Raw genomic sequence first — 19169 nt, forward strand, 5'->3', positions numbered from 1 at the left:
TACTTCGACGGTTTACCTGACGAGCGGCGTGGGCCATGCCTCCTGAGAACACACTCAATGGACACTTCCAAACGAGGAAGTCGGCGTAAGCAACTTGTTGGGTCCAAGGTCGTTCGGATGGAGAGACAAATGCAGAGGTAAGGGTCCCCATAAATTGTATTAAATATGGTTCGCTAGGCACCAAGCCTCAGCGAGAGGATGACAGAGGGGACGGTCTTAACAGACAGAATCAAACGACGAAAAGTGCTCCGAGAGACTCTTGGACAGCGAGCAGTGAGAGACCGACAAGTCGCCTTCTCCGTACTGGTGCTCGTCCGACTTGGAGGTAAAGTACTTGACATTGCGCAGTTCCAGGAAGTCCGTCATAATCTTAACGACGCCCATGTGGTTGGAGCAGTCAGAGATTGAGCGACGGTCCACAGACTGTAGCTTTGAGATCAAGCTGGACAAGAAGAGGTCCAGGATCGCAGACGCATTGTCGCCACGGCACGACACGTCCATCGAGGTGCAAGGCAGCTGAGCGCACTCCTGGCACAACTCACAAGAACCCTTCGCGCTCGTGATTGCAAGCAACTGAAACATGCTCTTGAGGTCAAAGAAATCCTGCTTCGACTTGAACATGCTCGTCTGCTTGTTGTTGTTATACGCCAGTTTGACTTCGTACATCGCGGAGCCGGCAATCGCGGGCGCAGCAATCACACACGCGTTAAGCAAGCATTTGGCCTTCTTGGACGACGACACGCCGTCGGGACTGTCATCTTCGCACGTGGACCCAGGGATTTGCATCGGCTCGGTCATCGACAGCGACAGATTTTTACGTATGCGAAAGTCCACCGACATCTGTGTAGTCTACCTAGGGATCTAGCGGCGGCGCTGGAACCTTGATGCCTTCGCGGAGAGTTCGGAAGTGAAGGCTTGGACGCCGTCGAGTTGGTGGGTTTCCGTCATGGGATTTGTTCGTCGAGTGACGAGTGGGCAAACACTTGGCTTTTGTATACAGCTGGCGCTTGGAATAAATTCGAACTCGAATGGATTTTTTATATTGCACCAGGTCCACCGATTGGTTCCCATGCTCCACATGGGCGCATTCGGGTATAAACCTGGTCATTCGTGAAAAATGTCTGAAATTGTGCACTTTGATTGGTGAAAGGACGGACATTTTCTCAAATGCTTGAACCCTACCTCGAGCATGGCCGTATTTTCCACCAATCACTTGCGTTCGTGGAATCCCTCGCAGCATATTCGGAAAAATATTTTGGCCTTTTCCATTAAAATGTCAACGTCCGACGCTGCATACAAACATCAAGTGATTCCGCATCCTTTGCGCAAGCCAATCAAAGTCGTGCGATGTGGCACCGGCGCCGTAACTCCATCGAAAATGGGTGGCCCTTGAACAACCGGCCGTCCAAATATATAGGATTTTGTATGGTCGTTTCCGACAGTGCATTACTTGCTTCTGCCCCAAAGTTTGTCGCTGGCTGCTGGACCATCAACCTTTGGCGTCATCGCAGACGCAGTGACGTGTAAACGCCGCCTGACATCTCTAGCGCACAACGACTGGGACAATTGTTTTAACTCGTGCAAAACGAACCGACCATCGTAGAAGGCAGACGCTGAGAGGCATGGAGCCTTTGGCTAAGCCGCTGGATCTCTAAGGACTCCTGTCGAGCCCTGTGGATCCTCCAGTTGAGCGAATACAATAGAACTCCTGTCGAGCCCTGTAGATCGTCGTGATGAGCGAATACAATAGACACGCGCATTCTGATGCGGCTTGTTCTCGAAGAAGGCTTCGAATGGACGAGATTGAGATCGCAGGCAAGGCCGCTCACTCGCATCGAGAATTCATTGGAATCCGTGGATATGAGAAAGAGTATACTATACAGAAACGTTATTTAAAACCGAGACAACCCACGTCAAGCAAAATTGCGTAAAAATTGAAGAAAAATAGAGGAAGACCACCCAGCGCGAATGGTCAAGAATCCGGATAGGAAGTACGTTATCCGGTCCTCCTGACAGGAGGCATGACCAGTCAAATCGAACGAACGGAACGTGCGAAGGAAGATGGTGTTCGGGAACCAACAACGATGGGGCGACGAAGATGAAGACTTCCTGCCGCAGCGCACGGAAAGTGAACCGGATGCGAACGGTGTGCGCACGATTGTGTCGTGGAAGTTTGACGACGACAAGAACAAGGTCAAGGTCACGACCAAGATCCAAAAGGTCCAGACCGTCCACAAAATCAGCAAGCGCGTGATTGAGCGCAAGGTACGTCGCAACACTGTCGATCCTACACCCATGTTCCATCTGACCTCCGATGATTTCTTGTAGTCATGGGCCAAGTTTGGCGAAGGCGCTGAAGAAGGCAACACCAACGTCACATACTTGTCAAACGAAACTGTGGGCATGGACGACCCGAACGCGGATCAAATTTTACCTGGCGAAAAGAAGGAAGAGGAGTCGGTCTTCTCTGGTGTCAAGTCGTCCTCGATCGTGGTGTGCCGCCATTGCGGTATGGTCGGCGATCATTGGACGTTGAAGTGTCCTTACAAGGACTCGGCCCCTCCCACCGCCGACGAATTGGCGGAAAACACACCACCCGCTGAAGATACAAAGGCTGCACCGTCGTCGTCGTTTGCATCGGCAGCATCGGGCTCTCGCCTCGCGTCTGCGTTTAGCGGGGCTTCGTCCGGCAAGTACGTGCCGCCTTCTCAACGCCGCGACGGCGGTGCAGGTGGCGACGACGCGCGTCAATCCTCTCGCGACGACGACAGCGCGACGCTCCGAGTGACAAACATTTCCCCCGAAACCCGCGAAGACGACTTGAAGGATCTCTTCCGTGCGTTCGGGCCGCTCGAGCGGGTGTACCTGGCCAAGGACCGCGAGACGTTCCAGTCGCGCGGGTTTGCCTTCGTCAGCTTTGCCTACCGAAGCGATGCCGAGAAGGCCCTGAACAAGCTCCAAGGATACGGATACGATCATTTGATTCTCAAACTCGAATGGGCGAAGCCATCGACCAAGACGGCGGTCGACGAAGGGTCGGTCGGGACCACGTTCCGGTCGGGGTACGGCAAGGCACTTCCCCAGGACATTCGAAAATAATCGAGTTGTATGCTACATGTCTTTCTTACTGCGACAGCAGCGCTTTGAACTCATCGTACTCGATCTCGCCGCTGCCGTCCGTGTCGAGCTCATCCAGCATCTTGTCGATGTCGATGGGGAGCCCAAAGTCCTTCTTGATGAGGTGGACAAGGACGCGCCGTTCGACGTGGCCACTTTTCCCGGGGCCGCCACCGCACGCCACGTACGCGTCGATAAAGTCGGACTCGTCGTCGTACTCCATTGCACGCCGCTTCTGCGTCTCGATGACGCGAAGGAACTCGGGGAACTCGATCTCGCCGCTGTGGTCGTCGTCGACTTCCGAGATCATCTGGAACAACTCTTCTTCGCTCGGCTTTTGCCCCATCGCTTCCAACACCTTGGCCAGTTCGTATCTACGCCAACGACCATGTCAACGTCGACAGCACTGCCGCTCGTACTTGTCGATCGTGCCCGACCCATCCTTATCGAAGTGGACAAACGACTCCCGGCACGAGTCGATTTCTTCCTGCGTCAGGAGCATCCCGTCCGTCCGATGGCCGCCGACCTATTGTTCCTCACGTGAAACGGTTTGCAGTTACACAAAATCGGAATCGAAACGGTTCGAGCGCCAGAGCAGCGCCGCCGACGGACGGCGGATGGACAACATGGGGCCTTCATCCACGTCTTGCAACGAATTCACATCCCTCGCCACAGCTTATGCATGGTCCAACCTATCGAGTCCTCGTCGCATCACTCTAGTATCAACGTAGTCGAGACCGCCTGTCCACCACCAACACCCCCTTTGTTGTTTCCAAGCGTCTCGATGCTACATCCGTCATCTTTTCCGACGAATGCAATTACGGTTCCATCCCGAGCACAACATCCCACAGCCTCTCGTCATCTCGTTTGGTAAGCACCCTTTAATACACTTGCTTCACGTACAGGTCCTACGCCGCCGTCGCCATGAGCAAATCCATCGTCATTCACGTGTCCATCGACTTACCCACATCCCGGTGCGCTTTTCGTGGGTCGGCAAGAGGCGCACGAGCTTCGGGATGAGCTCGCGCAGAAGACTCGTCGTACACACCGAGTTGAGATAGAAAAAGTACGCGTCGAGAGACATCTGGTCCTGGCCGAATCGGCGGCAGTTCTCCTTGAACGTCTGGATATCGGCATACGGCACGCGGGTTGTCATAAAGTTGATCACATCCGTGAACACTTGCTTCGTCTCGGAGCCTTCTGCCGGCGGTGGGATCGCCGGAGCGCTTCGGACCTGGCTCGTCGTGCGTTGGTACGTTGGTGCTGAACTGGCGGTGCTGGCCATGCCGGCGTAAGTGGACGTCGGGGCAGTGTTGCTCGAAGTCGGCGCCGAAGTGGTCGTCGTGGGGGCCGCAACGGGCACCTGGGCTGGCTTCGCGTACTGCGCATAAATTTCCTGCTCCGTTTTGTATCCAGTAAATCGACGAAGGCGTGGGTCCGGGCCGTTGGAGGCTGCCGACGACGACGCCGACGCTGTGGTACCACTGAAGGAGCTCTGGCGTGCAGGCGCCGCCGAGTGACCAAACCCTCCGGAGGCCGAAGTCGAGTCGCGCTGCCCAGAGAATGATCGTCTCGTTCGATGCGAGTCGCCGTAGCCCGTGAGAGGGTGTGCGCCGTAGTCGCCGGCGTTGAACGCCTACACATCCATGTCAAAATGTCGCGGCAGCACCGGAGATGTCTTCATACCTCGCTGGAGCGACCGCCCGAGCTATCGCCAATACATGCGCGTTGGAGAGTTTCGAATAGGCGGTCGCACGACCCCGGAGGCGGGGCGACGGCGCCACTAAGGATTTGCATGGGCGACACCTCTCGGCCGTAAAACGCTGTGTTGAGTTCGCCACGAACCATGATCGTCGAACCATGCAGGCCGACGCCGGCGAAGAGACCCTTTGCGTGACTGTATGTGTAGTTGCTGCTCAGGCCGCTGCCGCCAGCATTGACGTTTGCACCACCTGCACGACCGACGGGACCGACCGCCAATTCCAGTCCAGCACCCACCGATAGCTTCAAGGTTCGAACGTTAGGAGTGGCTCTCATGATGAAGAGAGTGCTAGATGTACCTGTGTGCCTCGCTTGAACGTTTGCACGGCGCTGGGAGACCCCAAAATAATCATAAAGTCGATGATTTCCCCGCCAATTTCAGCTCCAAAGCCAACACCAGCAGTACCAATTCCCGAAGGCGGGCTCCAGCTGCCGTCTTCCAGACGGGACAAGACGATTCCTGTGCCGACTTTACCGGTCCAGATCATCCCTGCTTTGATCACCGTCAAGAATGCAATTCCTGCCGCGTTTTGAAGAAGCTCGAACGGCACGGCCTTGTCTGCATCCAGCTTGGGGTTGAAGAACGCATCCAGGATCTTGCATGCCTTTGCAATCTCCTTCTCCATGGAGGAGTGGTAAGGGGAGTTGATGCCCATCGTCGTCGTCGGCGCTTCGAGAGAGAAAATGAGGAAATCGCGAACGACGGCAGAAGCATCCAGTTTTATGCCATCCGCTCGGGGGGTGACAGTCGATACAAACGATTGCCAAAGAATTTCAACAAATCAAATACGATGATTTCGGTGATTCATCCAACAATTGATCCTTTCGTCGAATTCAACATAATTTTGGACAATTTTGAAGTAAAATTCGTTGGAGGAGTGGTTATCTCCTTCAATTTCAACCAATACGAGATCGTGTGTCGGGTTTGACTCTACGAATTTTAATATGTCTTGTCACCGTGCGATTCGCAAAGGATATTCCGGATACGGACATGCCACACGGGCTTGGTCGGACTTCCATGGAAAACGATGAAGTGTTCGAGAAACATGCGAAGGCGATCGAAGCGCGACGAGTTGTTCTTCATGCGATCGCATCGGCGCCGCACGATGCGACTTGTATCCTCCTCTCGGGAGGTCTAGACACATCTATCATTGCGGAAGCCATTGGTGGGCGGAAGTTCGTTGATGCCATCACTGTGTCTTGTGGACGAGACATCACGAACCCCAAGCATGACTTGACCTATGCGCAGGAGATAGCCCACCGCGCCAAGATGGCGCACCACGTGGTGTCCATAGCTGATACTCTGTCTATTATGGATCCTTCTCCTTCAGGAGCGTTGCACCTCGCAGTCAAGACATTGGAGACGTTCGACCCCATGGAACTCCGCGGCGGTGTCGCCATCGCGCGTGCACTCCTGCATGCCAAATCCCTTGGCATCACTTCCATCGTTACTGGTGATGGCGCTGACGAAATGTTTGCCGGGTATTCCTTCGTGACGAACTTGAGCGAAGAGAAACTCCAGGCGTGGAGGAATCGTGCTGCCAACCATATGCAATTCTGCGCCACGAAGCTCGGCCAAGCGCTCGGTATCTCTGTCTACCAGCCCTTCATCCAGCCCGACGTCGTGGCGTTTGCGCTATCTTGCACGAAAGATGATCTAGTCGCGACTCACGGAGGCGCAGTCCACGGCAAATTTGTCCTTCGTGCTGCCTTTCCCGAAGCGTTTTCGAGATGGCGCGACAAAGTTCCGCTAGAGACAGGTACTCAATCCCAAAAATCGCGCGTTTGGCTAATGTGGCATGATTCAGGAGCGGGCACGACGCCGCTCGGCAAGCTCTTCAAGGAGCCGCCGACCTTTGACCAAGATCGCCAGCGCGTGCTCGACCAAGACGGCATCACGCTCCGCAACGCAGAGCACATGCACTACTACGCAGTATTTCGATCAATCTTTGGGCCGCCGGAGGACGGAACTGAGTGGACGTGCCGCGTCCGTCGACACGACTCGGACCCGTGCCTTCAGTGCGGCTTCCAGCTCGACCGTTTAGATCAGTACTTTTGCAAAACGTGCGGCGCGTGGCCAGCGAGAGCGACGCTTCCTCCATCGTCCTAAGCGACTCCATCGATCCAGATACATGAGCGGGGTATGCGCCACATCTGCTGTCCCGCTCGTGCAACTCCGAGTAGTTTGCGGCAGCGTCCAGCGAGCCATGTATCAACCGCGTCCACTGGGTCATTGCAATACCAGTCTCTTCATAACGTGGTAAATCTAGTCGAGCTCGGTCATGTTGGTGTGAGCTACAACAGCTTTCGTCGTCGTGGCGACGTCGTCCTGCGCGGCCGCAAGCCTTGCCGCGAATCCTCCACGCGGTCCGTCCATGTTTTTGAACTCTTCGATCTTCGTGGACGCCTTCTCCTTTGCCAGGGTAAAGTTTTCACTCACGAACGCATCCATCGCAGCCGTCGCGCCCGTGCCAACGACGGCACAGTTGTGGAGCAACTTGAGCCGCTCCGCGTCAACTTCGACCGGCTCCAACTTGGACGGCGGTGGTGGAGGCATGGCTAGTTCATGTGGGACCGGCACGGTGTCGTTTACGACGTCCGCCCATCGTCGCTCCCGAGCTTCCCGCACGAGCTTGCAGTCCTCGGCCGGAAGGATCTTCTCGCCGCTGTATGGGGACCGCTGTAGCTCGGATCAGCCCTGCGCGACACAGCACATAGGGGACGGCACTACCTCGTCCAGCTGATTGTTTTGTTCCTTCTCGCGGCGGTCGCGCTCAGCCTTGCCTTGGCGCATGATTTCTTCAAAGTATCGAAAGTTGGCCTCGTCCTTGTCCTTCTTCTCCTGGCGGATCACCGCCAACTCGTCGCGCTCGGCCTGGAGCGCCGCTTCCATGTCGCCGTTGGTCTCCTCGAGCGCCTTGTACCATGCCTACGGCAACTTCCATGGTCATTTGCGAGCACTTCAACACTCCTGCGTACGTTAACCCGGCGCCGCTCGTCGTCAAAGACGGGGCGGTCATCCAAGTACCGCAAGTTCTTGCACCGCGCCACGACGGTCTTTCGGTACTGCTTGATGTGCTTGACCACATCGTTGCCCTGAACGCAAGATGAATCCTGCGCGCACTTATGAATTGCTGCATGTACCTGCAAGTAGAGCACGCGGAGGTTTGGCATTTGAGCCAAAATATCGAGCACAGCGGGGTCGGCAATGCGGTTGCTTTGGATGTCCAAGACGGACAGGCTCGGGATCTGCAGCACGTGTTCAATGTCTTGTGCGGTGCGGAGGTAGTTGCCCTTCAAGGATAAATTCTAGACGATTCAACGAGTGAAGGGGGAGAAGTTGGATGACGGCATGGACGCACGGTGAGCGCCGTCATGTGACTGAGGTTCTCGATCTTGGCGATGTGGTTTTGCGTCAAGTTCAACGTGTCCAGATGAATCTGGGACTCGAGCCCTTCGATCGTTTCCAGGAGGTTCTCATGGAGAAACAGCGACCGGAGCTCCCGCAATGCGGTGAGCCCTTCAATCTTGTTGAATCCGTTGCCTTCGAGCCAGATGACCTTGACGTTTGTGTACTCCTCCAAGTTTTCGATGCGACGAAAGCCCTACGACACGTTGTCATGGTGCTCATCGAGTGTCGTCGCACCTTGTAATGCAAATACAACCGATCGTTGATGCTGGGCGTGCTGTACAGGTCCAGGTCCTTGCAGATCTTCCGCAGCGTCGCCTTGTTCATCTCCATCTTCACGTCCGTCGCAACTCTTCGAGTGACCTCGCGCGTCCTTTCGAATTTGTCGAAGGTTGATCGACCTCTGAAAACGAATATATCGAGTTTCATAAGTTCTGCGTCAAACCACGCTGGCAGCGTCACGAAACCACGCAAGGGTCGCCGCCTTGCGATGGGAGCAGCGCTGGAAGCCGACCGCAGAGGCCCATCGAGCGAACAGCTTCAGGTGCATCGATCTAAGCGCCGCTCACTCTTCTGGCTGCTCTCAGAACGTACGAGGCAACCCATGTCCATCTTTCCAACCGACTGTATCACGTTCACATCATCGTTGACGACGAGTTGGCGCCTCAACGACGTTTTCATCACGTGGAAGATCACCGACCGGCTTCCTGTCGGAGAAACTCGCGTCCTCGTGGACGCAAATCAAGCGAGGGGACATTCAGAACGATGCGAGTTGAGACAAGAGTAGTTAGTAGAATAGTTACAACACATTGGCGCTGTTGAGGTTGCGGAAAGCTTCATGCACGCGCGTGATCATGGCTTCTTCGGCCTTGCGCACCCACACGCGGGGGTCGTAGTACTTCTTGTTGGGCTTGTCGGCACCTTCGGGGTTGCCGATTTGGCCTTGGAGGTACCCTTCCTTTTCCTTGTAGAACGTGCGGAGACCGTTCCAGTACGCCCATTGCGTGTCCGTGTCGATGTTCATCTTGACGACACCGGCCTTGACAGCAGTTTGGATTTCCAATTCGGTCGAGCCAGAGCCGCCGTGGAACACAAAGAACACGGGCTTGGTGATGCCGTTGTTCAGCTTGGCCGCAACATGGGCTTGGAAGCCTTCCAACAACTCGGGGTGCAGCTTCACGTTGCCAGGCTTGTACACACCGTGCACGTTACCGAAAGCAGCGGCAATGGTGAAGCGGTGCGACACTTCCGACAATTGTTCGTAAGCGTACAAAATGTCCGAGGGTTGCGAGTACAACGACGAGTTGTCGACGCCGCTGTTGTCAACACCGTCTTCTTCACCGCCGGTAATACCCAATTCAATTTCCAAGGTCAAGTTGATCTTGGCCATGCGCTTGAAGTATTCCTTGCTGATGTGGACGTTTTCTTCCAAGGATTCCTCAGACAAGTCCAACATATGCGACGAAAACAGGGGCACGCCGTGGACGGCGAAGTATTCTTCGTCGGCCGCGAGCATTCCATCAAACCAAGGGAGGAGCTTCTTGGCACAATGGTCCGAGTGAAGGATGACCGGGACACCGTAGTGCTTCGCCATCAAACGGACGTGGTGGGCACCAGCAACAGCACCAGCAATCGAGGCAAATTCACCCTTGTTCGAGATGCCCTTGCCAGCATAGAAAGCAGCCCCACCGTTCGAAAATTGAATGATCACAGGAGACTTGATGTCGCGCGCCGCTTGGAGCACGGCGTTGACAGTGCTGGAGCTCGTGCAGTTGACGGCAGGGATGGCAAAACCATGATCCTTGGCGTATTGGTACACGGCAGTCACTTCGTCGCCGGTGAGGACACCAGGCTTCACAATGTCGAGGATTCCCATGTTGCACCGACCGAGGAAAAGTGAAAATGAGTGCAGGCGAACCTGCGGCGACAGAGGTGCATCACTGTGTCACTTGGTTTAACTATTGAAAAGGGGTAGGTGAAACTTTTCAAATCCAACCAATCCAATGCTTCCAAAGAAATCCATGCGCTTTGATTGGCGAAAACATCGTGAAAAGGGAGATGACTGCACGCGACGCGGCATGTCGACGGTGATGGGGAAGGACCTGCGCGAGGTCGCGGCGCGGATCGACACGGAGGACGGTATCGCCCACGGTTTCCGTGTATCGAGCGGCGCAAAGAATATGCGCATCAAGCCGCCGTGTCACAGTTGGAGCGACCAATCGAAATCCACGGATGGGTGGTTCTATGCGCAAACGGATGCAAAACCACAACACAAGGATATCCGTGGGGAACGACGCCTCTGCGATGTGCACGGATGGGGCCACAGGACTTGGTCGAATCGAGTTCACACCACTACGCGGTGCAAGTGTAGAGCATGCAAGCGACGCCTAGAGTCCCAGGATGCGTTTGACGTGGCGTGGACTGGGTGCACGCTGGGACGGGATCCGTGCGTCAACAATCCCAGCTTTCAAGACGCGTCGCTACACTTTGCTGCGTATATGCAAACACTGGGCTGATGCGATAGATGTCTGAGTCCACGTGGGGGTGTCGTATCCGCAACATCGTCCACCCCATCGTGAGATCAACGTACGTTGCACGGCGACCGCGCGTCGGCGACACCGCCGCTGTCGATTCTCCCAATGTATCAATATCTCGTGAATCTTGCACTGACCGATTGACACTGCTCGTACTTCGTCGAGATGTTTGCCGTGCTCGCCCCTTTTGCGATGCCATCATGAGGTTGTTGTCCGCTCCGGTGCGCGCGTTGTCATTCCAGTTGCGCCAAATTCAAATTTGGCGGGTGCACCCCGCAACATTCAATTTTTCGCTCTGAAACAATTAAATACACGACACGAATATGGAATTAAAATAACTTGACATGGTGTTTGTCATCCAGAAAACATGACGACGATGCTGGAAGACATCGACTGTGCTCTCGATGCGCGATTGGCGGCAAACCATCGCATGCAGACAGAGTTGGAAGCGATGGAAGCTCGCATTCTTGAGTTTCTCAGAGAAACTGAGATTGCACTCTACCCCGGCGTCGAGAACGTCACATGCAAATGCGTCCCCGAGCACTTTGTCCCTCCAGCCGCTCTTCCACGACATTTGGTTGCGCCGTCTCTGTCGGCATGCAAGCTGCTCACTACATACTTCCGTAGGAGCGTTGCCATGGCATTTCTCGTCGAGACAGCTCGCCCCCATCCTCGCAGGTACTATGTCGACCAGCCGTGTTGAAGTGACGGATTCCATGGTAGTTCTTCTACCAACAAAAAACCAAGCGCGCTCACATGGCCCAATACCACCGACACAGGCTTCCCGAAGTGATCGCATTCAATCCTGATGCAGACCCCACCCGGAACTTCCTCGATGTTGCAACGGTTCACACGTTCACCGACGACGAAGATGCGGGTGCGACTGATGTGTCGACTTTGGAAGCGGACCATGCTCCATCGCTCGTTGAACCTTCGAAGAGCGACGATGTCCCACTCGAGTGTGCTGTGTTATCTATTACGACGGACGCCCGTAACTTCCATGTTCACTGCATGTCATGGACTTCGATTCCCGCCGACTTCGCGCGGTTGGACGTCTCGGCCTTGGCTTCGTCGCCCCATGTGCGTGGATGGGTTTCATCGTGGTGTCAACGGTGCGTCAACCCTCGCTGCGTGCTTTGAATGACGCGGGTGTAGGGAGGTGGATAGCTCAAGTGCGTCGGCAGACGTGGCACTCGTCGACTTTATCCTTCGCCTCGTGGCGCACCCCGAGACCAGTCACCCCGACATCATGGCGAAAGAACTTAGCGAATTCCTGTCGAGTCGCACGAATGAATTCGTCGTCGAGCTGTGGAAAGTGCTCGTGGTGGCGTTGGCGGTCCAACAAGGCTGCTTTCAGGTTCGTCGCCGCCAACCTCATGGCTCATTGCATTGTTCGTAGACTCTGTCAGACTACGATGGGTTTCTTGAGAGCATCTTGACGGATCGGCGTCCACTCGACTCAACCTCTGCGAAACCCACGGCGCCTCCGTTGCCGCCATCGAGTGCGCGACACGCCGACGACCCTGCAGACAAGAAGCGGAAGCGCAACGACTTGCCGCGCAAGTCAGCGTCCAGTCGCGCCACTCCGACGCAGGTAGTGTCATCCTTGACGCGTGGGGAATAACCTGACTTGAATGCACGCAGGCGCTGAGACAAGTGATCGCGAACCGCATGGACGAACTGGCGCAGTTTCACGGATGGACCGTGCCAAAGGCACTCACTAACGACGTCGACAGCAAGCGCAATCAAGGAAACACAGATCGCGACGCGATGCAAAGGTGACGAATTCTGTCCAAGACGTGCGTGTTGACGAGTGTACGTCAGGCGCGAATCCATCATGGCGCTGAGGAATCCGTTGCATGTGCGGGACTGGGGGCGGAAGCGGCGGCGTACCGACAGCCGCGACAACGACAGGCGAAGGCGGGATCACCCGAGCCCGGACACGCGGCGGCAGAAACGAAGTGCGTCCCCACATCGCCACCATCGTTCGCGGTGACGCGCGCTAGACATATTGCAGCTCAACCACGCAGTTGAATTGTTTAACCGGTGGGGGGGGTCCACCTATACGAGCTCTTCGGCCACGGCGACGGCCCACATCAACGGTTCCTGCGAGTTTAGTGTTGTAGGGTAGAGATCGCCAAGGAACGGTGTACCTCGATGCCATCGACAGTGGTGAGTGCGTTCGTCCTGAGCGAGTCGATGAGTCCCAACGTCTTGTTCGCAACGTCGTCCAAGACGTGGTTCGCGTCGTGTTGGTGGTGGCGGCGGAGCCGAGCCACGAATTCTGTGCATTCGTTGTGCCAGGCCATCCCTGCAAAGAGGAGGCCAGCTGCTCCTTCCGCCACAACCACGCTGCGCTTGGACACTACGACAGAGACCCGTCATGGCGGTGCAATGCATGGGCAACAAGGTCACGCACCATCGACGAGAACGTCGTATGGCGGCGGCGCGGAAGCTTGCACAAGGTCCGCAACGAGCACGCCAGCGATGTACACTCCGATCGCGTCAAGGTCATGCAGTTCCGCGCGGGTCAGTCTCGTGAACGGGCGCAGGATGTTCCAGTCCTAGCGCATCCTATGGAACATCGCCGTGGAGGGGGCGGCACAACGCACTTGACGATGCCATGCAAATTGCGGCAGACACCGCGTTGTCTCGAGCAGCTCGTCGACCGTGTCACTCACCACGACGACTCTACCGCGTGTGAGCAGTCGCGACAAGTGCATGCCGCCGCGCACCTCTTCTTGGCCAAGATCGCGAGCCACACGATCGCGCTGTCGTCTTGAAACATGTGCATAAATGTCTGGAGGAGGAAGGGGGCTGCTCTGAGATAGGACGAACGACGACGGGCCGACGCACACCACCTGTAGAGTGTACGCGGTAGGGACGTACGGCGCGATCGCTTGATTCTTATTCCACACAAACGAGACGTTGGTCGACGGGTTGGTGTACTGCCCCGCTGTGAGGAGCTCAAGATAGACGCGAAGCAGCGCCAGAGGGGACGACGACGCGGCTTCGAACTCGCCGACCAATACGTCCAGCAACGCGGCATACTTCTCCGGGTCAAAGCACTAACACGTTGACAAAGTCAGCTCGAGAAAGACAACCACAGGGATCGCTATACCTTGCTCGCAACGACTACCACGGCCTCGGTCGCGACCAACGGGTGACTCGCGTATACCCATGCGTCTTGGAACTTTACAAAGAACTTGTCGGGTCGCGGCGCATCCATGTTAATGCGATGGAGCAGCACTTGCAGGTGGTCCTTGGGGACACTTGGATATACCCACGTTGCTTCGAGGTGTCGTCGGTCGATCTTTTCGAGCAGCGCGATCCACTGAAGCGACCGCATCGCGTCCATCTCGTGAGCTGGCGGCGCTCGAAATTCCCCGAAAGATCTCAAAACTCTCATCTGATTGGCCAATATGCGTGACTTTTGACCATCCAAATCGATCTTCTCGAAGAAAGAGCGCGCGGCTGCGACGGAGTCCGCGGCGTCGCGTACAACGCCGCCGGATGCAGCGACCTCAATCCAACAGCCGTAACGATGATTCGGTCGGTCCTACCTACCTAGTGCGGAGTTGATCCTCCGCGTCGTTTCCTTTGTGCATGTACAAGAGCGGACGTGACGACCAGAGATCCATTTCTACCGAGAGGTCGAACTACGCGGGGCGTTGTATCCCTTCTTCTGGTTGATCGCTGTCATGCCGCTGTCGTCCGTCGCTTGCACGAACGGGTTGTACCCGCCGCCCTTCTTTCGCTTGGATCGGACCTCAGGCTTGATGTCGAGGTCCATCGTCGAGTTGGCCAGCGTCTGGCTGGCGTAGTCGAACGGCTGGAACGACGACACCTTGTCTTCTTCCTCGTTTTTGTGATCTGTGTCGACGGTGGCTGGCGCCTCGGCTGCTTTCCGCTTCTTTAGCTTGGGGTACTTTTCCGTGAGAGACAGCGGCACAGCCACGTCCTCCTTGATAGCTGGTGGAACCGGCGTCAGTGGGGGTTGTGCCGTGGGCGCGCTGGCCGCGACACCCGACACATCCACGATCACAAACTCCTTGCTAGCAAACGCCTGCCGCACTTTCTCCAACACATCGACGGCACGACCTTCCAACTCGCCTTCACTTGGGGCAAACAGACGTGGCCTCGCCTTGGCGTCGTCGCTGGGGGTCTTTCTGGCAGCTTTGGGTTTCTTCGGCGAGATGAGACTTGACGATGCACACGCCTTGGCCTTGCGCGCCACGACGTTGGTCCAGCCCTTGAAGTCGTCCAGCTGGGTGCTGATCCCCGTTACCTCGACACTTCCCACGACCGTTGTCTCGATGGGTTTGACGGTGTGCTGCGCCGCGACGGACGCCTTGCCTTGTTCGTGGACGCCAGCCAGTGTTTGCTTGAGCAGTACAGTGATGTCGTACGCGTGTTTTCGAACGAGCGGCGGAATGGGATTGCACAGCCGGAAGAGCGCGGCGGGCGTCGCCGGCAGGCCCTTGGTGATCTTCATGAGCACCGCATTTGGGCACACGTAGCCAGGGGACTCGTCCGTGGTCCGCGCGAGGCGATCCCGCCACAACACGAGCTGCGTCATGATCGCGACTTGGGCGTCTGTGATGACTTGGAGCCCGACGGTCGTTTTGAGCTTAAAGCACAGGTGGCTAACATCGTCTGCAGTCGGCACGCGCGGCTTCTCGTACACACTCAAGCACAGCGTCTGGCTGCGGCTGAGCGTCGGGTACAGCAAGTTGGTGGGCGCTGCGAGCAGCTCCTTCTTCAGGACTTCGTAGATGAACAGCAAATATCGAGTGTCTTCTCTGGCGTACTTGACCATGTGCTCGTCCAGCGGTCGCACGCGCCAGTCCGCCAATTGGTACTGCTTGTCGGCCGTGACGCCGCAGTGCGTCTGGAGCAGGTACGCCAGAGAGAAGCGAGGGTACTGCAGCGCGCGCGCCGCCTGGCCCGTGTCAAACATATTGACGATGTAGATGCCAAGGTCGCGCTGGAGCCACACGATGTCCGAGTCGGCGCCGTGGAGGACCTTGAGCTTGGTCGGGTCGCAGAACACCGCGTTCAACGTGTGGAGGTGCGACCGCAGGGCCAGCGTGTCGACGAGCCAGTCGCAATCCCACGTCGAGATCTGCATGAGGCACAGAAAACCCTGAAACGAATGAAAGCTGTGGTTTTCCAGATCGACGGCGAACATCGGGACGGCCTGGAGCGCCTCCAGCATCGACGCCAGCCCGTCCACCGTGTCGACGTACGTGTAGGTGGCGTCGTCGAGGGAAATCATGCCTGGGTGCGACGCAGTCGGTTCAACTTGCCAAGGCTGGTACGCAAGGTTCGTGATCTCGCTGCGGTAGGGGTGGTACATCTCGTCTTCGTCGTCAACGGGATTTCCGCCGTCTGGTGTCGAGGCGGCGTGCAACTTGGCGCGCAACTTGGACACAAACGGCGCGTCCGAGTTGTCAATCTTGTCTTCGAACGAGTCCTGTGGTCTAGACGACACCTTGGAGCTACTGGGAGTTGGAAGCACGACCGGTGGCGCCGCGGCGGTCGATGGCGACGGGTCGACTTCGCCTTTTTGGAATCGAATGATTTGCTGGGACGCTTTTTCCAGGAGTCCGTCCACAAGATCCGTGAGAGCCCCATTCTCTTCCAGCGGATCAAAGTCGGCAAGGTCGTCGTCGGCAACGTCGTCGTTGCGCGGGAAATTGGCACTGCGGAGGCGATGGAGAAGCGCCGTGACGCGGACTCCCAACGTCTCGACACCGTCGCGGAAGTCCTGGTTAAACTTGTGTTGGAAGTGGTAGTCCTCGTCGTCCGTCGGAATCGCATTCGATGCCTTCACGGACATCAGGACCTTGCGGTACAGCCCGTCGACGTAGTCCGGCGGCAGCGCCATCGCGATGGATCGTTCCAGGTCAACTTTGAATTATTTTCCATCCACCAACCACATGAGAACACCCGTTTAAATGCGTTTTCACTAAGTGCTACCTGTTGCTGACGTTCTATTTCCTACACGATGGCCGTGCCGCGCCACGCCGCCGACTAGCCCTTGAAGTCGACGAAGTGGTGGTTGTTGCCGACAATCCTAGGGCTCTCGCGCATGAGCTTGTCGATTGCGTCGGTCTCGGCCCTGCATGCCACGTCAGTGGGGTTGTGGCGAGATGGTCGAGGGGTCGTATACTTGGAGAGCGGGACGTGTGCCAGCGGCGGCTTCCTGTCGTTCCCAAACAAGTCCTTGGTCTCCCGCAGCACTTTCTCTTCCCATTGAAAGGGCCAACTCCGCCCAAACTCTTGTCTGTCTATCTGCAGCATGCACACGTGAGTCCGTCGTGACGATCTGCGACGACGGCTCGGATGCAACCTGTCCTGGGTAGCTGCTCGCATAGCCCGCCGTCTGATGAAACGTAGGTGACCCAGAGATGAACACGTGCTCCTTCTTGGGACACTCGGTCACTTCTCGAGTCCTGCAGCCATGGATGGATTCGACACAGTCCGACGAGAGGGTGTCGCCAACCTCTTTGGGCTGTGCTGTTCAACGATCGCGAGATGTTCGGTGCTTCCATGGTGGAATCTGCATGCCGTCACAGGTGCGGTCACGGTTAAGTTGGAGCGCTTGCCGAGCTTACTTGTTGGCGTCGGTGCCGCTGCCAAACACTTGGGCGTCATGTCGAAGGCGCCGTGGGGATGGCTTCGAATCGGCGTCGGATGCCGGCGTGTACTTGGGATTTGAAATCTCCCGGTCCCTGCCATCGAGTTAGCCGAGCGAAAGAGTTGCATGCATCCACGTGACGTACTTGGTAGGGCTGTACTGGCTGACGTAGTTCGAGTAGTCTTCGCTGCCGTACGTGAACCTACAGGGATGGTTGAGCTGGTCACTCGTGATGAAGTGCTCCTGACTTGTTACCGGGCCCGCCCCGGACCAACGCGTCTTGTGGCTTTCGGGGCGACCTCCTCGGGCTGGTTTTATCCGCGGGGACGGGGCTGGACGAGGTCGACACGGACGCCATTTTCGCCTCCATAGCCAACTTGACCTTTGCAGAAGCGCCCAGAGACGACACGCACTCGTCCATGGCCTTCAGCGTGTTGGTCTGGATGCACAACCGCCACAGAGTGAGGGCACGGCTGTCGCCTTTGACATGGTCGGTGGCCGGATGTACCTTGCGGTCGAGTTCGTGCTGGAGCTTCCGGTTCGTGGCTTCGAGCTCGTCGATCACGTGGCGGCTTACGAGTGCCTACCCGCCACTCGGTCACGTACGTGCGAAAGGAGGGCGTGAATCTGTCACCTCTTTCATCCACTGCTTCGCATTCGCATCGTACTCGCGCCGCTGGAACGATGGCTGCATCGCCGCCGACACCGCGGACGGTCGTGGTTTCGTAACGGTCGCAACAACAGCGTCTTTTCCGTGTAACCGACCTGCGAAACGGCGAAACTCCTAACGTACGGACGGGCCCTCGACCTCATCTTGCATTCCCCACCGATCATGGTCGTGCCCCTGCAGATGCTGCTGGTGCCGCTCGGCCTCGCGGCCGCCGCGCCGGACCACTACCCGACCAAACAGCGCCAGGAAAAGTCCAAACTAACGCGTTACCTCGCGTGGCTCACGGTGCTCTCGCTCACGAGCTTCATCTTTCATCCAGACGGCATGATATGGGTCGTCCTCTACTGGGCTATGCGACACACCCACAAGCTGCTTCAACTCACGGTGATGCTGTGGGGATGGGACCAGTCCGCACTGAGCCTCACGATTGCGGGGCTCACGTGGATGGTCGCCGTCGGCGGCGCTGTCGCCACCGGACGCCTTTACTACGTCCACATACATCCCCAAAGAGACACGGCCGCAGTGGCGAGGTCCCACACGCCTAGAGCAGGTGTTCCAAAGGCGTCAAAGAAAGCCAAGCAGCAGCAGCACCGGGCGCCGACCAAGAAGGGCCGATCCTCTGACCAGTACTTTGCAAGCCTCCTGCGAAGCCCCTCGGCCACACTCCCACCCGACCTTCCCCCGCTCGACGTGATCTCGCCGTCGTCCCCTCTGCGCACTTCTTCATCGACTTTGCCGCGCCCCTTGACTCCTCCGCCGACCCTGGTCCTTCCCGCATCTTCTCCGGTCCACGTCGTCCAGCGCAAACGACGGCCTCCACTGACCCCGCCCCCCGTTGTGCCTCTTCCACCACTTCTGTCCACCATCTTGCCCAAATCTACCGCTCATTCCCCTCGTGAACCGTCCCCCGTAGTTGACATAACCGACTTGACAATTCCTGCTGCGCCGATCCTCACTGCCTCCTCTGTTCCAGCTCTCGAACGTTTTCCCGCGCTTGCCCTCGATGAGCCCCTCACTCCTGCTCTCGAATCCGTG

The 19169-nt window shown here is 56.9% G+C and overlaps 12 protein-coding genes across 13 annotated transcripts; 3 read left to right on the plus strand and 9 right to left on the minus strand.

Annotated features, from left to right (window-relative positions):
- Nucleotides 1-118: 118 nt before the first annotated feature.
- Nucleotides 119-1027, minus strand: H310_13648 (hypothetical protein). Its single transcript, XM_008881233.1, has one exon. It carries the CDS (start codon nucleotides 838-840, stop codon nucleotides 217-219), a length of 624 nt encoding a protein of 207 aa, XP_008879455.1. The 5' UTR covers nucleotides 841-1027; the 3' UTR covers nucleotides 119-216.
- Nucleotides 1028-2030: 1003 nt separating this feature from the next.
- On the plus strand, nucleotides 2031-3120 carry H310_13649 (hypothetical protein). Its single transcript, XM_008881234.1, has 2 exons — nucleotides 2031-2265; nucleotides 2329-3120. Exons 1-2 carry the CDS (start codon nucleotides 2062-2064, stop codon nucleotides 3097-3099), a joined length of 975 nt encoding a protein of 324 aa, XP_008879456.1. The 5' UTR covers nucleotides 2031-2061; the 3' UTR covers nucleotides 3100-3120.
- Nucleotides 3121-3124: 4 nt separating this feature from the next.
- On the minus strand, nucleotides 3125-3619 carry H310_13650 (hypothetical protein; the record flags this gene model as incomplete). Its single annotated transcript, XM_008881235.1, has 2 exons — nucleotides 3125-3491; nucleotides 3537-3619. The coding sequence occupies 2 exons, from the start codon at nucleotides 3617-3619 to the stop codon at nucleotides 3125-3127; spliced, it is 450 nt and encodes a 149-aa protein (XP_008879457.1).
- A 379-nt stretch (nucleotides 3620-3998) lies between these two features.
- On the minus strand, nucleotides 3999-5534 carry H310_13651 (hypothetical protein; the record flags this gene model as incomplete). Its single annotated transcript, XM_008881236.1, has 4 exons — nucleotides 3999-4025; nucleotides 4082-4753; nucleotides 4804-5121; nucleotides 5178-5534. 4 exons carry the CDS (start codon nucleotides 5532-5534, stop codon nucleotides 3999-4001), a joined length of 1374 nt encoding a protein of 457 aa, XP_008879458.1.
- Nucleotides 5535-5873: 339 nt separating this feature from the next.
- On the minus strand, nucleotides 5874-8661 carry H310_13652 (hypothetical protein). The gene is made up of 6 exons (XM_008881237.1): nucleotides 8525-8661; nucleotides 8241-8483; nucleotides 8023-8187; nucleotides 7858-7974; nucleotides 7610-7807; nucleotides 5874-7558 (listed from the first exon to the last, which is right to left on the minus strand). Exons 1-6 carry the CDS (start codon nucleotides 8618-8620, stop codon nucleotides 7145-7147), a joined length of 1233 nt encoding a protein of 410 aa, XP_008879459.1. The 5' UTR covers nucleotides 8621-8661; the 3' UTR covers nucleotides 5874-7144.
- On the plus strand, nucleotides 5885-7183 carry H310_13653 (hypothetical protein). The gene is made up of 2 exons (XM_008881238.1): nucleotides 5885-6638; nucleotides 6687-7183. The coding sequence occupies exons 1-2, from the start codon at nucleotides 5897-5899 to the stop codon at nucleotides 6986-6988; spliced, it is 1044 nt and encodes a 347-aa protein (XP_008879460.1). The 5' UTR covers nucleotides 5885-5896; the 3' UTR covers nucleotides 6989-7183.
- A 63-nt stretch (nucleotides 8662-8724) lies between the features above and the next one.
- On the minus strand, nucleotides 8725-10183 carry H310_13654 (fructose-bisphosphate aldolase, class II). Its single transcript, XM_008881239.1, has one exon. It carries the CDS (start codon nucleotides 10161-10163, stop codon nucleotides 9087-9089), a length of 1077 nt encoding a protein of 358 aa, XP_008879461.1. The 5' UTR covers nucleotides 10164-10183; the 3' UTR covers nucleotides 8725-9086.
- Nucleotides 10184-11170: 987 nt separating this feature from the next.
- H310_13655 lies at nucleotides 11171-12984 on the plus strand. Of its 2 annotated transcripts, XM_008881240.1 has the most exons (7): nucleotides 11171-11398; nucleotides 11449-11499; nucleotides 11545-11933; nucleotides 11977-12178; nucleotides 12221-12415; nucleotides 12466-12599; nucleotides 12646-12984. In XM_008881240.1, exons 1-7 carry the CDS (start codon nucleotides 11189-11191, stop codon nucleotides 12815-12817), a joined length of 1353 nt encoding a protein of 450 aa, XP_008879462.1. In that variant the 5' UTR covers nucleotides 11171-11188; the 3' UTR covers nucleotides 12818-12984. The 2 variants fall into 2 exon arrangements, with proteins under 2 accessions (XP_008879462.1, XP_008879463.1); XM_008881241.1 differs by having other exon boundaries at nucleotides 11449-11933.
- H310_13656 (hypothetical protein) lies at nucleotides 12831-14213 on the minus strand. The gene is made up of 7 exons (XM_008881242.1): nucleotides 13943-14213; nucleotides 13683-13889; nucleotides 13557-13621; nucleotides 13434-13512; nucleotides 13241-13385; nucleotides 12975-13186; nucleotides 12831-12927 (listed from the first exon to the last, which is right to left on the minus strand). The coding sequence occupies exons 1-7, from the start codon at nucleotides 14177-14179 to the stop codon at nucleotides 12883-12885; spliced, it is 990 nt and encodes a 329-aa protein (XP_008879464.1). The 5' UTR covers nucleotides 14180-14213; the 3' UTR covers nucleotides 12831-12882.
- A 251-nt stretch (nucleotides 14214-14464) lies between these two features.
- Nucleotides 14465-16711, minus strand: H310_13657 (hypothetical protein; the record flags this gene model as incomplete). The annotated part of the gene is made up of 1 exon (XM_008881243.1): nucleotides 14465-16711. The coding sequence occupies one exon, from the start codon at nucleotides 16709-16711 to the stop codon at nucleotides 14465-14467; it is 2247 nt and encodes a 748-aa protein (XP_008879465.1).
- A 146-nt stretch (nucleotides 16712-16857) lies between these two features.
- H310_13658 (hypothetical protein) lies at nucleotides 16858-18158 on the minus strand (the record flags this gene model as incomplete). Its single annotated transcript, XM_008881244.1, has 9 exons — nucleotides 16858-16945; nucleotides 16997-17118; nucleotides 17177-17279; nucleotides 17330-17386; nucleotides 17442-17558; nucleotides 17610-17666; nucleotides 17713-17903; nucleotides 17973-18047; nucleotides 18099-18158. 9 exons carry the CDS (start codon nucleotides 18156-18158, stop codon nucleotides 16858-16860), a joined length of 870 nt encoding a protein of 289 aa, XP_008879466.1.
- Nucleotides 18159-18265: 107 nt separating this feature from the next.
- On the minus strand, nucleotides 18266-19169 carry H310_13659 (hypothetical protein). Its single transcript, XM_008881245.1, has one exon. The coding sequence runs from the start codon at nucleotides 18998-19000 to the stop codon at nucleotides 18620-18622; it is 381 nt and encodes a 126-aa protein (XP_008879467.1). The 5' UTR covers nucleotides 19001-19169; the 3' UTR covers nucleotides 18266-18619.

The sequence above is a fragment of the Aphanomyces invadans genome (assembly GCF_000520115.1).
Source record: "Aphanomyces invadans strain NJM9701 unplaced genomic scaffold supercont1.55, whole genome shotgun sequence".
NCBI lineage: Eukaryota > Oomycota > Saprolegniomycetes > Saprolegniales > Verrucalvaceae > Aphanomyces > Aphanomyces invadans.

Coding starts and splice junctions, on each gene's coding strand:
- H310_13653 (XM_008881238.1), top strand. CDS start 5,897: ATGGAAAACGATGAAGTGTTCGAGAAACATGCGAAGGCGATCGAAGCG. Junction 6,639..6,686: donor CAAAGTTCCGCTAGAGACAG/GTACTCAATCCC, acceptor GGCATGATTCAG/GAGCGGGCACGACGCCGCTC.
- H310_13655 (XM_008881240.1), top strand. CDS start 11,189: ATGACGACGATGCTGGAAGACATCGACTGTGCTCTCGATGCGCGATTG. Junction 11,934..11,976: donor GTTTCATCGTGGTGTCAACG/GTGCGTCAACCC, acceptor ACGCGGGTGTAG/GGAGGTGGATAGCTCAAGTG. Junction 12,600..12,645: donor GATCGCGACGCGATGCAAAG/GTGACGAATTCT, acceptor AGTGTACGTCAG/GCGCGAATCCATCATGGCGC.
- H310_13656 (XM_008881242.1), bottom strand. CDS start 14,179: ATGGACGCGATGCGGTCGCTTCAGTGGATCGCGCTGCTCGAAAAGATC. Junction 13,513..13,556: donor GCGATCTTGGCCAAGAAGAG/GTGCGCGGCGGC, acceptor CACACGCGGTAG/AGTCGTCGTGGTGAGTGACA. Junction 12,928..12,974: donor CCACTGTCGATGGCATCGAG/GTACACCGTTCC, acceptor CTAAACTCGCAG/GAACCGTTGATGTGGGCCGT.
- H310_13652 (XM_008881237.1), bottom strand. CDS start 8,620: ATGGAGATGAACAAGGCGACGCTGCGGAAGATCTGCAAGGACCTGGAC. Junction 8,484..8,524: donor GGTTGTATTTGCATTACAAG/GTGCGACGACAC, acceptor AACGTGTCGTAG/GGCTTTCGTCGCATCGAAAA. Junction 7,808..7,857: donor ACGAGCGGCGCCGGGTTAAC/GTACGCAGGAGT, acceptor AAGTTGCCGTAG/GCATGGTACAAGGCGCTCGA.
- H310_13654 (XM_008881239.1), bottom strand. CDS start 10,163: ATGGGAATCCTCGACATTGTGAAGCCTGGTGTCCTCACCGGCGACGAA.
- H310_13659 (XM_008881245.1), bottom strand. CDS start 19,000: ATGGTGGACAGAAGTGGTGGAAGAGGCACAACGGGGGGCGGGGTCAGT.
- H310_13648 (XM_008881233.1), bottom strand. CDS start 840: ATGTCGGTGGACTTTCGCATACGTAAAAATCTGTCGCTGTCGATGACC.
- H310_13649 (XM_008881234.1), top strand. CDS start 2,062: ATGGTGTTCGGGAACCAACAACGATGGGGCGACGAAGATGAAGACTTC. Junction 2,266..2,328: donor AGCGCGTGATTGAGCGCAAG/GTACGTCGCAAC, acceptor GATTTCTTGTAG/TCATGGGCCAAGTTTGGCGA.